Source organism: Haplochromis burtoni, unplaced genomic scaffold (genome assembly GCF_018398535.1).
Source record: "Haplochromis burtoni strain Fernald_Lab_line unplaced genomic scaffold, NCSU_Asbu1 Contig_83, whole genome shotgun sequence".
In the NCBI taxonomy this organism is placed as follows: domain Eukaryota; kingdom Metazoa; phylum Chordata; class Actinopteri; order Cichliformes; family Cichlidae; genus Haplochromis; species Haplochromis burtoni.
This window is the reverse complement of record NW_024582444.1, coordinates 1,979,280-1,993,163: the sequence shown is the minus strand read 5'-3', so window position 1 is coordinate 1,993,163 and position 13,884 is coordinate 1,979,280. Positions and strand designations below refer to the sequence as shown.

The following is a 13,884-nucleotide window of genomic DNA, read 5'->3' as shown; positions in this document are numbered from 1 at the left end:
AACTGGTCCACACCATGATTTATATCAGTGCAGAAAAGTCATTACATTTTTCGAACCCATGGGAATATCGTGTCAGGTTGACTCGGCTTCTCCAAAAGAAACGTTAGAACACCTTCAAGGCAACAAAGTCAGATCATTTGTTTTCCGACTGGCAATATCGGTAAGCAAATCACAGTGAAACTGTGAACAATGTCCTGAAAAGTTATAACTTTTTGCGTGAAACATATTTAAAATATATATTTAAAATTTCCGACAGAATCCATCCTCTCCTTACTTTGCAGCATTAGTGCCGAGCATTAACGTTTAAGATTTCCATCACACCATGAAGGCAGCATAAGTCACACCCTAGACACCAATGTCTGGAAATGCAACACACACACACACACACACACGAGTTATTTTAAACGATTACTATTATTATTAAGCCTTACCATTTTATATAGTAGCATCGCACTTTCTTCAGCATGCAAAATTAATATGCATATTTGATTTTTTTTAATGCTGAAGAAAACAAAATTGTGGTCTGACAGTCAAAAATCAACTCATGTTCTATCATTTCAAACCTATGACAAAGAGCACTCTTAATTTTTATCAGAAGTTTAATTAAATATGTACAACTAATCTTATTAAAGCACTGCATTTTACAATTTATCACACAAGATACTACTCCTCTCCTGTTCACAGGGTTATCAACACCCGCTAGGTAATAGAAGACCCTGCACATTCAGATTCAGGAGGGTCTGTAACTATGGTTTGGCCAATAATCCCACTATGTATATCTACAATCTGCCCATTTAAAAAGAAAGAAAGAAACGAAAGAAAACATTGATCTTAGTCAGAGCATACAATCACCCAGATATCATCTACTTGATATAGGGAAAGGCCAAATTTGTCAGTAAGCGTACAGCAGGCTATGCTGTAAATACAGATTAGTTCCGCTGGATTCAAAAACATGTCTTCTGTCTGGAAGAGCCACGTGTGTCATATGTTACAATCTGAACAATCAGGAGTTGTGGTCAGTTAAAAAAACAAAACAAAAAAACCCCAAACCCCCCCCCCAAAAAAAAAACAGGGCAAATAATTCAAATTCAGTATTCATGATTCTGGTAAGACAAAAAAACAAAAACAATGAGCTGGCAACTTGTGTGTATGCAGTATTGTTGACAGGAATTGGTTCATCCAGTCAAATGATTCTGAAAGGAGTAAACACCAAGTTGGCTGTATCAAAGCTATGCAACAAAAGAGGAGTGGACACACGATGAACTTTGAATGAGACTGTGGCTCTGAAACAGACCAAAACCTGTAACTCTCAGCTTTAGTGCTCATTTTATAACACTGAACTTTAAACTGCAGGTTTATCTCTGTGAAACTGACCACTCAGTATGTATTTTAAGCCATGTAATTTTGACAGTGAGCTACTGTGAGCTCTTATTTTCTGCTGTAAGACACTAGTAATCGTCATTTTGTTTCAGGACTCAGAAATCATATTAAATTTCCTTGTACATTAAAAAGGCCCTGTGACCAGCACACAAACAACAAAGAAAGGAAAAGAAAATGAAGACAGACAAGACATTTCAAACACCCTTTAAATGACAGAAGGTGAAGAGGAGTGCACCCCCAAATCATAAGCACACCACATTAATAGGTCAGTAACATAGTAGCTGCTGTAACAGGTACAGTTTTGGTGACAATCATTTTGACATCCAAACAGAAAAAGGGGAGAAAAGAAACCAAATGAAAGGAAACAAGATTGTGTTGATGTTGAGCAGATTTCCCTGGCAGTGCACACTTTGACGGTTGGTTACACTCTCGACAGATCAGTGTAATAGTTGCAGTGGCGGCTGAGAATTCTCCTCAGGTGTTAGTAGTTACTTCAAGGGCGAATTCTTCATGGGAATCATTATTCTAGACTCCATGTGCTGAATAAGAGGGACTGTGAGGTAAAGAACAAACAACAGTCTTAACAACAGATTTCTAACAGGGAACACAACTTTATCTCATTTAAATTTGCTAATGTTTCATGAATTTATAGCTAGAGTTCTCAGTTTAGTTTCAATGTTAACATCCCAATAAAAGCTCATTTTATTAAAGCCTGAGTTGTTGTACGTTGTCCTTACACCAACACTGCTGAGTGTCTTTGTAATCCAATTGAACATAACGAGTCCCTATTGCTAAATCAATCCTTCATAGATTCAGGCATCAGAGAGACGCTGAAGTAGAATTTATTGTGCCACGTTTGTTTCCATTTGTGTAGGTATGAACAAGTGAAGAATTATGAGTATGTAATCTACAGACATGCTTGTGTGCAGTTCTCCAAAGAAAAGGAAGGAACGAAGCCCAAAGGTGATGAAAATCAGGCTTGAACAGTCTTCTCTGCAGCACGAGCTAAAAGCTAAAAGCTAAAAGCATGGACTAAAGCACAAACAAGAATAACTCAGAGCACCTGTTTATTCCACATATTTTAAGCTACTTTTATTTGTTTTTAAATGTTTGTCCAATGCTGCCCCTCTGTACCTCTCTGAGCTTCTTCATCCATACATACCTTCCTGGCAGACCAGCTCCTGCTGAGTGTGCCTAGGACTAATGGTAAGCTCAGAGGGGATCAGGCGTTTGCTGTGGCAGCACCAAAATTGTGGAATGAGTTGCCTTTACATGTTAGACAGGAACCTTCCTTATCCGTTTTTAAATCACGTCTTAAAACATTTATTTACCTTGGCTTTCAGCACAGGAGGACTTGTTGATGTCTCTTAATATGTTTTCTTATTAATTATATTATTTTTAATTTTAAGATATTTTAGATGTAATTTAAACTGTTTTCTCTTTATTTTATATTTGGAGCACTTTGGCCAACATTGTTGGATGTAAAGTGTGTTATAAATAAAGATGCTATATTTGTAACACAGCTCACTGGTGAAAGTCTGCAAAGCTCTATGTACAACCAACACACTTTAGAGCAGAAGTGGGCAATTAATTTTCCCAAGAACCTTTACAGCCATGACAAGTTTTAGTAGCTAAAATGTCCAGTGAATGAACAAAAGTAACTCACTGACACTATTGTTCCCGCCTCCTCAAGTAGACTTAATAGTCAGTTTTTCCATTGGGAAGCTTCCTAACAGGGAGACTTCATTGCCGGCTAAGAGGTTACATTTTCTAAACACTAAAGAAAGATTATACGATGCTTCTACACCTCATGCAGCTTACGAAATTCACTGGCATTAATGAGGTTTAACATAATTCAGTTTGCAGTTTTGCCAGCATTTAAGGTTAACATTAATTCACATAAAACATTATTAAAAGGTAGATGCCACACTGATCGTCTCTTCAGCAGGAAAAGTTGTCTTTGTTTATATGATCTGCAGCAACCACAGCAATGACACAACAGGATGAAGTATCAGTTTCAACGCTGCAAAGCCAAGCCAACAGCATCTACTGACACACTGCAAGCACTTTAGTGCAATCTGAGTCTCTTTTCCTGTGTCCTGTGGTCTCCTTCACTGTTTTCCTTGCTCTCATGATGCTTTTTCTCCCAGTAAAGCGATTATAAAAAAGACACTTTGTAAAAGGTCAGTTTCTTTTCTGTAGGTTTGCACCTATTGTATCTTTTTAAAACACGGCATTTAGTTCTCAAAATTCATTATTACCAAGGTGTGTAAAAAAAGTCAATACTTCCAGTATTTGAAGCCCTGAGAAGAGAATATGTTGACAGTATTAGTAATTAGTCTTCATTGTTTTAATCTATTCTTGATCGACAATTTATAATAAGTTGTTGGCAGCTTGGGTTCATCCGAGCTTAAATGTTTGAAATTAATATTTTCATTTAACGTTAACATGACACAAATATGGATAATAGATATAAAATAGGTTAATTTTAATGTCTTATGCCCACAACAGAACAACAAGACTCAGCACTTACAGTAACTAAAACTTGCTTAAGTATAAAAGTATCAGACTGAAACCAACCTGTGTAATAAACAACCTCGTCCCAGCCGTCACGCTGCCAGGCTGCGTTTCTGGTATTTTCTCTGGACTGCAGGTCCTTGTAAGCTGAAAAGAAACACGTTCAAACTCACTGAGTAAAAGCTGTAGCTTTTTAAACCAAAGACGAATCATAACGTCAAACAGTCGTGCTCAGGAAAATTTAAATACTTGACAGCTTTTGCATTAAGTTCACTTCCAGAACCTAAAGGTGCACATCGTCACGTGGAAAGAAAGAAAGAAGAGCAACACCAAGTAAACTGTTTAATGCTACAAGCAAAATGGGAGCTTCTTTCAGCAGTACACATTTGATGCCGGATGCACCCTCCAAGGGATTCGTCCCCTCTCCTGGTCCTGGACTCTTTTACATCAGCAGTCCCCAACCTTTGTTGCGCAACGGACCGGTGTAATGTCAGACAATATTTTGGCAGACTGGCCTTTAAGGTGTCGCGGATAAATACAAAAAAATTAAAATAATACGACCAAGACAAAAACTGTGGTAATTTGTAAATATAATAATAAACCCGAATTCACTGTGTAATTGTGTAACTTTATTAGCAGCGTCCTCCTGAAATGCACCAACAACATTAAGAGTAACATCCTCCTCTCTGCCCCTTAATGCTCTCTGGTCACTATGGTAACGCGTAAATATTTATTTCAAAATAAGACACACAACTATAACACGGGAAAAGACCCGGGGAAACCGAGTTAGCGATAAAAAACCCTGAAAACCAGAAATTTCACACCCGAGCCTAAACTCTGGTGGACCGGTACTGGTCTGTGGCCCGGTGTGGGGACCGCTGTTTTACATCTAAAAGGCATGTACCAAAAACATGTACATACATTTGCATTTGTAGGTGACCTAGACAATATTTGCAGCATCTTTCTTGAATGATCCTGGAAACTCATCTTACCCCATAAGTGGTGAACTGTGTACAGACTTCCAATCTGTGAGAAAAAGCCTCCCACCGCCTCTTGGTTCTGCTGGCGAATCTCAATAGCCCGAGCCCTGCACAGCACCAAAGACATTACACAAAACAGCTTCTAAATAGAGTGGCAGTAATTAAAACACCACAACATCCACCAGTACTCCCCTCATTTCAAGTCAGTACATCAAATTTCAGTTTTAAACCATCAGCCTTGTTATAATCATCCCTGCATATTTGGTTTTATAAAATTAACAAAAAAATAAATTTCAATTCAACAGATGAATATATTGACATATATTAAATGAAGCCCAGGCAGTTAATGGATTATTATATGCGGTCATGCTCAGGAGTCATGCATACATTTTGTAGTCAGAAAGTACTGCAGACTCATTTTCACCTGCAACAACATGTGAAACCAACAAACTAGCAGTGAGGAACTTTTTAGATTGTAGCTACAAGACTAGTACAAAGGGAACTAAAGCTCGCAAAGTTATCCCCCATAAATGATCAAATTTGGTGGCTCAGATATTACATGAAAAAGGAAAGTTGTGCCTTACCAGTAATTTCCCCATTCAATCATTGTGCCTGGCTGAGAAAAAAAAGGTAAAGATCATGTTCACTACATGTACTGCAAAATACAAAACAAAAACGCTCCCCCCAAAAACCCAGACTTACAGACGGAGGAGGACTAATTCTGTGGTTCATAAAAAAGAAAAAGAAAAAAAAGAGTTACCCTGAGTTGATACGATCGGAGCTCATAGATGTTGGGTCCTGGACGAGGGACGGGTTCGTTCCAGAAACTGAACTCCAGCAGCAGCTGGTTCCTACGAGACAGCAGCATCTTCCCCCTCTCATTCCTGTACTCCATAAACTTCTACAGCAAAGACAAATGAAAGAAGCACAGCGCTCAGAAAATCTGACTCAGCTAAAATAACTGCCAAATATATTTGTATTCATGTTGTTCGACTGTGAAGTCTGATCAGGATCTAGACAATGAAAGTCAGCTAGTGTGCATTCAGAGAATTTAAGTGAAAGAAAATATATTTTTACCTGGACTCATAAAAATATATATGCATATATAAATCACCTTTTCTGAGAAGGTATAATAGAGGAGTAGTGATATGCAGAGAATATATATGGCATTTATGGTTATAAATATAGTGTATACACTTCTAATTTGCCATGTGCTACTTAATGTATGCAGAGATAGATGAGTAAATTATCTGGGCAGATTAACAGTAGTATGTATTTACTGATTAAAGTTTGTGGAATTGTGCAAATTAAAGTCATGAGGTTTGCCAAAGGACAGTTGATAAAGCAATAAAGGGAGCGTCACAGATGTGCAGGACCAGTGCACAAAGCCTATGCACGGTTTTGTAGCCTCTTGTTTACATGTGGTAGCTGTATTCTGTCACCAGGGGGCAGAGCCACAAATATGTGAAACAGGTTGATTTTCTTTGTAATTATCTGACCAATCAGTTCATGCTCTTCAATGTGGGAGGAACACATTATTACAAGCCACTTACTTTATTTTATCTGCAGGGCTTTCCAAAAACTAAGAAAAAAAAACACATTTCTGAAGATTAAACCCGCAGCATGAATCATCTGTTCATTAACACTTTCCTTCTTCAAAGCATTACTGTGTAAATAACCTTTAAAGATTACTGGAAACATTAAAGATAAAGATGGAAGGAAAATGTCACGTGGGTCTAGCTAGATGGGTGCACTGCTGGAAACATTGGCCTACAGATAACCAACGGCCAGTAGGCTTAACTAATCAGAGCACCCGTTACCTTATTCTGCCTGAGTTTGTTCATGACTTCGGTGAGAGCCGGGTATCCTCCCCGATATCTCCACAGGTGAACTAGAATAGAAGGAGCAGAAGAGCCAAAGATAACGTAGCTCTTAAATAGATCTTGTCTTTTTTGGGGGAGTAAGAGTTTTGTTTTTCACAATAGCATCTGTGGTTAGACCTCCCTATGAACCACCCGTGATTGTGGAGCATGACGGGATTCAGTCTATACAGCATGAATTTCCAGTCAGTTTCTGTGTATGCATGTGAAAGGACATCATGTCATCTTACCACTACAATTATATCTCAGAAAAAAGAAAAATTCTTAATTTCATGACGTGAAAAAATGAACATGGCACTAACATACACTCCCCAGCCACTTCATTAGATACACATTGCTATTATCAGGTTGGACCATTTTCTGTCTTCAGAACTGCTTTAATTCATCAAGGTGCTGGCAACAGTGCTCACGGATTTTGGTTCATGTTGAAGTGACAGCATCACATAGTTGCTGCAGACTTGTCAGCTGCACATTTATGATGAGAAACTCTCTTTCCACCGCATCCCAAAAGTGCTCTACTGGATTGAAATCTGGTGACCAGTCTTTGTAAACCTTAGAGATGGGTGTGTGGGAAAATCCCAGTAGATCAATATTTTGTGTGTTGTGTGTGGCACCAACAGGTATGCCACATTCAAAGTCACTTAATACACCTTTCTTCCCCTTTCAGATCATCAGTTTGAACTTTAGCAGGATTTCTTGACCATGTTTGCATGCCTAAATGCACCGAGCTGTTGACATATGATTAGCTGATTAAATATTTGAGTTAATGAACAACTGAATAGGTGTACCTAATAGAGTGGCCATTGAGTGTATTTAATACATATAGTATCTCGGAAAATATTAAAAGAAACAATTCTAATGTTTATTTCCACATTAAACTAAATGCCTTTAATCTGTTAGTTCAAGATTTAGCATCAAACTGCAAATCAGAATACAAAACACAACCATGACAATAAGACGGAGCCAAAAAGGGACAGCGACAAGCTACAAACATAGCACCATATACTGTCTAAGTGTTCACATGCTGAAAGTGTACTGATGCAACCTTTTAGAAAACCTTTCCTGACACTGCCAACATTACAGCTCTGTAACACCAGAGAGGGCCCACAGCTGTGGAACGACAAATGTCACCACTTGGACAAAATGGAGAGCAGCCAGGAAAAAGTTCAGTTCAGTCTCAGCTATAATTAACTGAAATAGAAAAGCTGAGAGAGGAGAAAAAGCACAGTGCCTTTAAGTAATGTCTGTTTTTACACCAAGATAACAACATAGTTTGAAAAATTCTGCCACATCTCAATGTAACTCATCTGCAGCGGGAAACAGAAAGCAGCAAGAATATCCCGCTGTACAACTTGATTTAGCTTAAACACGTACAGATTCTCATTAATCAATAGGACTCACAATCAAGAGGTCAAATAGTTTGCATCTTGTAGAGCTAAAAGCAACAATATTTATTATAAAATGAGTCTGAGCATCGCATGAAATACGCTGGATTAAAAAAAAAATCCAGGTCTCAAGTCTGTATCCATAAACTGCTTATTTAAATAAATAATATTCATGATGAACATTGTTCTCATTTTTACCTCGTAGTAATATGTTGTCTGCGAGCTTTCAATCTCATGTTTCCTCTTCTAAAAGAGAAGGTTGAGCTTTGACGAATAACCAGATTGAATGGGCTCAAATAATTCACCTCGCTGACATTCAAAAGAAAGTCCGTTGTAACTCAGGTAGGGTGGATGTTCTTACCTGCCTGATCCTGCTCCCCATACCATGTGTTCCAGGTGCCCACAAGCTCACAGGGGTATTCAGGGTCAGTGTGAATGGAAGGCAAGACATCCTCACTGAAGACACAGACAAAAAGAAAAGAAAAAGTGTGAAAATGCAAAATATCTGACATAATGGTTCCAAAAAAGTGTTCTAATGTGACATCTGAATTAAGATAACACAACAAAGACTCATACCAAAGTTCATTGTAAGCATCGAGGCACTCAGGTTTGACATTGTGAACTGCAACAAAAGAAGAAAAAAACAAAGCATGAGTAGACAACATGATCAAACAGATTTCATGGGTTTATTAACTGTTGTGGTAATCATTAACTGTGTCCCACTGCCAGCAATACATACACTGTATTTTATACAGGTTGTTGTCTTCTTTTTTGGCAAGCAGGTGAGAGTGAGCATCTTTTCTGGGGATGACTTTTCTAACAAAAAGGGATTTGAACCAGCTTTCATCACCAACATTTGAGAGGCTCCTGTGATGGGATTAAAACATTTTTTTTAAAAGTTGGATACAATCAACATTTCTTTGGCTACACAATGCAGCATTTAAGTACCAACAACAACAAAGCTCCCCTAATAATCCAACCCTGTTTCCTTCTATTCTGTGTTGTATTTCTCTGTGAACATCTGACATATATATTTTAGTGTTAAACCTCTAACTGCTGCTTTATCAGTCCAAGTCTCAAAAATACAGATGTGGACGGGCTATATTCAATAATACCTTTACTATTGTTGTTATGAAATCTGTAATTTCAAAAGTGTCCTGGCTTCCTAATGTGAATAAGGTCAGTTTTACTGCAAGAGCCCGAGGTGTAAACTAGTAAATGTCGGCTGAAGAAAAGGTGCAAATCTTTTTTTAGCCCAGCCAACCTATGCATTTCAGAGGTCAGCAGCTCAGAAGGCTGAGGGGTCTACACAGAGCACAAAACCCTGAGATTAGTCTGCACTGACTTTAATCAGCCTTCCTACATTTTCTGTTAATGTACTCGATCTACAAGTGCCAACAGTCACCACGTGTAGCGGCTGAGCTTGTTTATCAGGAAACAGTCCACCGGTTTTCCTCATAATGCACCAAAAAAAGGACACATTTTAGTGCCAGTCTGTAGTCAGGTTTATACAAATATCTGCCTTTCAAAGGGAAATAACAGCTTATTTTAGGCCGCTCAGCTGCTGCAGCGAAGAAACTGAATCGTCCAGTGACCAAAACAAGCACAGCTGTGCAGCAATTCAATGCATTTTGACCTTGAAGTTGAATTCAGTTTAAGACTCAGAGTAACTCGGCGGTAAGTTTTTAATCATTTCTTCAACCCAAGTCTATAAAATCACGCATGACATTATAAATCAGACACTGGCGATTGTTAGGACAAGTTGACTCGCTGTTTATTTTAAAAATCGTGGGGGTAACAATCAATGTTAGCAGAAAGTTAGCAGATTTACAGCTACATGGCTAATGCTAGCTACGTTGCACAGGGATGTAAACGTAGCGAACGTCCTTACGTTCCCTTTAGCATTAGCTTAACCGCCTAGCAGAGCCCGCACGTTGTCATTGGGCTACACGAGCAGAAGTTTAATGACTTTTAAGCAATATTTATGCACCTGCACAGATAAACTGTGTATAGAAGAGTCTAACCTGAGGGCGACGTTCACCGGGCTGCTCGCATGAAGCCCGCTTCTCGTCTGTTTAAGGCCTCTACCCACTGTTTGAAGGACTCTGATCGCCATCTTTCCTCGAAAGCCGTGTGGAGGTTGCTGGAGGCTATGTCACTACCCGATCAGCCGCAGTCCGTTCCCGCAGGAGCTGACGTTACTCACGGGAGCGTGACCCCGAGTTAGAACCGACAGTACCGGAATCACTTGTGGAGCTGATTTAAAGCACAGATATTAACACAGCTCAATACAAAATACGCAGAGTTCGCTGTTGTTGGATTTATGTGAAGTTTTCATAGTTTTTTGGGGGCTTTGATCGATCCGCCTGCTGAGCTTGCATTTATAACCTGCATATTCCCATTACTTAAAAGTGAACAGTTTGTCCCTAACAATTTCATTCACTGCTCCTTTGTGCAACAATAAACTGTAAGGACAGCTCCCTCAGTAATTAGACCAGACTCACTGACTGCATATTCATTATAGCAGTCCCACTTACAGAGCCACTACTGACTGGAATCACCCCACCATGTCCAGATCATCACTTTACACACCCCTGCATACAAATGTTGTTTTCAGATTATAAAGTGCATATTATTTATAAATGCAATTTGCACTATTCTCTTAAACAATCTCAATTTTACTTTTTATTCTTCTTTAGCCTCAGTTTTATTTTTACTGGGGTTTTTTTTAATCACCATGGTATACATAAAAGTTGTGCACTATCTCAGTTTAAGGTCTTAACTATGCACCTATTGTACTCTGACCATTATTTATTGTAAACGATACTATTATTTCTTCTTTATCCCGCTGATGTAACATAATTTTCCTTGTTGGGTCAATAAACGTCATTACAACTTCACTTAAAGCTCCAAAGTACCTTATATTAAATGCAAAATGAAGCAGCCAAAGCTTCATGCATGTTCTATGATAATAACATGTCTAATGTACGTTTTTTGTATTCACACACCTGATATCTACTTTCTTAGTTTTAAGTGAATACCATAATGGCATTTATTTTATCCTCCCTCCTCTCCTTTTCTCTTGGATGGGTCCTCATGGATGGGCCGATTAGATGATCCAGCCCAGGCCTTCACCTTTTGATTATAATATATTCCTAACCTGGATAACAGACACGAGTATCTTCCATGACATTGTTTTTTGCGCAGTTGTTTTATTTTGCAAATTCCTCTGAAAGGTGTCCACTACCTGAGCAGGTAACAAGGAAGTAATATTTAGTCTCTTCACCCATACATGTACAGCAAAGATTCTTAGTTTATAAACATAAATCCACATTAACACTTGAAACACAAGCATTGTAGAGTGACAAATAAGCTGATATTACTGCATGAAATCACAGTTTTCTGTCATGAAGTGGGAGTTTGTGCCGGTGGGGAATCGGCTCCACTGGGGGCAGCAGAGATGTTGAGCTCCTGCAGTTTCTCTGACAGCGTTTTCTCCTCTTGAAGTGGAAGGTCTGTTAGAGGCTCCACAAATTCAGTTCCTGCAACCCTCTTTCCTGTTAGGGGGTCAACCACCCGGCCAACTTTATACACGATCTCTGACAGTTCATGCTTCACATGTTTGCTTCTGGGCTCAGGCAGAGCCTTGAGGAGGACGATATCTCCCACAGTGCACTGTTGCAATGCATCATGGGCAAAGTACGTCTTCCTTTTGTTGTAGTACTACAGGAGAAGAAGAGACAATATCACAGTTATTCAAATATAAATTCATAAATGCTTGAACGTTTATGCCCAGAATTTCTAGTTCGAACCAAGTGGCAGAAAGCTAAGACTTTTGTGGCCTGAGGCCCTCGTCTCTGCTTTTTGCAGATGATTTGGTCTTTTTGGCTTATCAGGTAGTCACCTTCAGCAGAAATGTGCAGAAAAGTCACTGAAACATGGGACAGTGGACCTCCCATCCATATAAAGGCATAAAAATAACATAATAATAACGCCCAATATAAACAAATAACCGCCACCACGTGTGCCTCTTGCCTCTACAGAATAAATTGCAAGGCTCACAGTTTTTTTTACTGACAATAAATAAAAACAGAAGTCCTTGTTTCTACCTCGGACATAATTGTGTTTAATGTCATGAAAACTTCAAGCTCTCTTGAAACTTTTGCTAAATCATCAATCAGGAAAGTCAGTTGATGCCTTTATTTTATTGTATTTGGATTACTTTAATTCATTGTTTATTTGTCTAAGCAAAGAGTCGTGGAGTAATGCCAGTGATCTACTCATTTCCTCTGATAGTATGCAATGAGTCTGACTTGCATAATGTCACCAGAACATGTATGTGAAGCCTTTTTAGGACATCCACGAGCCTTCGCTATATATGAAAATAACATCAACAACACCGGCTCACTCCCACACACATCTGGTGTGCAAAACTGTCCGTTTACACACCTGCATCAGGGTATATTCTCTCCCTAAAGGTATCTGAGTCTTTTCTCTACAGGACCTTTAGCTGTGGACACAATCTTTAAAAAGGCCATTCAAATATTTTTGTTTTTACTCTTCTCTCCAACAACCTGTAATAGTTTCCTTCTGTATTTCATTTACTCTGTAGCTTTACCGGCCTATTTTAAAGCACTTGTACTCTTATTTTATAAAAGGTGCTTAATCCCCTAAAGGCTCACCTTGAGCAGGTAAGGGTCCAGCACCAGCCTGGTAACTCTCACTTTGGCCGTTTTGTGCATCTTGGTCCCGATGACTCTGCCGATGATCCATTTGGCATGGACTGATGCGTGCTGGACTGACATCCTGCAAAGCTTTACTCAACCTGCAGAAACAAAATATTATCAACCCTGACATCATTATATACGGATGAGACTCAACTGAAATGTAATCAATCTAAAGACACGTTCAGTTACAGTTTTACCGGATAAAACCTCTGAGCCGACAACTGTACTAACAATGTGAGTCAACGTAAAACAGCCGCTAAACGGTTAGCCTTGTTATGTTAGCATTAACTTAAACATACATTCATTTTTTTTAAAGAAAAGATCATAAAAATAAACTGATGTAATTCGGCAAGAATACAAAATACCATTGAAAGTAGAAAATACAAAACTAACTCACTATAACCACGGGAAAATATCATCAGAAGGTCATACAAGCTCCTCCATGCTGTTCAGTTCTGCTCGTTTCGTGACGTAAACTACGGCTAGTAACGAGGGACATCGACAACAAGCGTATGCTTGCGTGTATGAAAGCTTGTTTCTGACACTTGAAAACGAATATTCTTTGCCACCAATAAGTAAAACCTCGATTTATCGACTCAAACGTCTGACCAAATATCTTGAAATGAAAAAAAAAACTATCGTAAAATGTTATTAAGGTCAAGACAGAAACTAAACACAAACAAATGTTATTTTCAGCTACGGAAACAAGCTTCCGTATTTACGTCCTACACAATTAGTCACAATTTTCCGTTTTAATTTCATATTACTTTATTTATGTGTAATTATTTTTATTATACGTCATCTAGGATTGAATGTGTGTACTTTCACATATTTTTGCAATTTTTAATGAATAAAATCGATTTTAAATTTATACTACTTACTTGAAGTGTTTTTTTTTTTTCACTTTTTTCAACTTAATCTGTAGTGACATGCTAAATACTGGATGCTACCGCCTATATTACCTTTCCTTTCTGTTTGATCAAAGTTAAAATCTGACTTCTGTTTGTCTGTTCGG

General features: G+C 38.5%; 2 protein-coding genes across 2 annotated transcripts; both read right to left on the bottom strand.

The window, feature by feature from the left end:
• Nucleotides 1-581: 581 nt before the first annotated feature.
• Nucleotides 582-10,399, bottom strand: LOC102303849 (protein NipSnap homolog 2). Its single transcript, XM_005926292.3, has 10 exons — nt 10,167-10,399; nt 8,882-9,009; nt 8,719-8,764; nt 8,504-8,598; nt 6,698-6,768; nt 5,638-5,778; nt 5,462-5,493; nt 4,890-4,984; nt 3,961-4,044; nt 582-1,933 (listed from the first exon to the last, which is right to left on the bottom strand). The coding sequence occupies exons 1-10, from the start codon at nt 10,256-10,258 to the stop codon at nt 1,869-1,871; spliced, it is 849 nt and encodes a 282-aa protein (XP_005926354.1). The 5' UTR covers nt 10,259-10,399; the 3' UTR covers nt 582-1,868.
• A 935-nt stretch (nt 10,400-11,334) lies between these two features.
• On the bottom strand, nt 11,335-13,375 carry mrps17 (mitochondrial ribosomal protein S17). The gene is made up of 3 exons (XM_005926291.2): nt 13,267-13,375; nt 12,825-12,967; nt 11,335-11,865 (listed from the first exon to the last, which is right to left on the bottom strand). Exons 2-3 carry the CDS (start codon nt 12,945-12,947, stop codon nt 11,548-11,550), a joined length of 441 nt encoding a protein of 146 aa, XP_005926353.1. The 5' UTR covers nt 12,948-12,967; nt 13,267-13,375; the 3' UTR covers nt 11,335-11,547.
• Between the last annotated feature and the right edge of the window lie 509 nt (nt 13,376-13,884).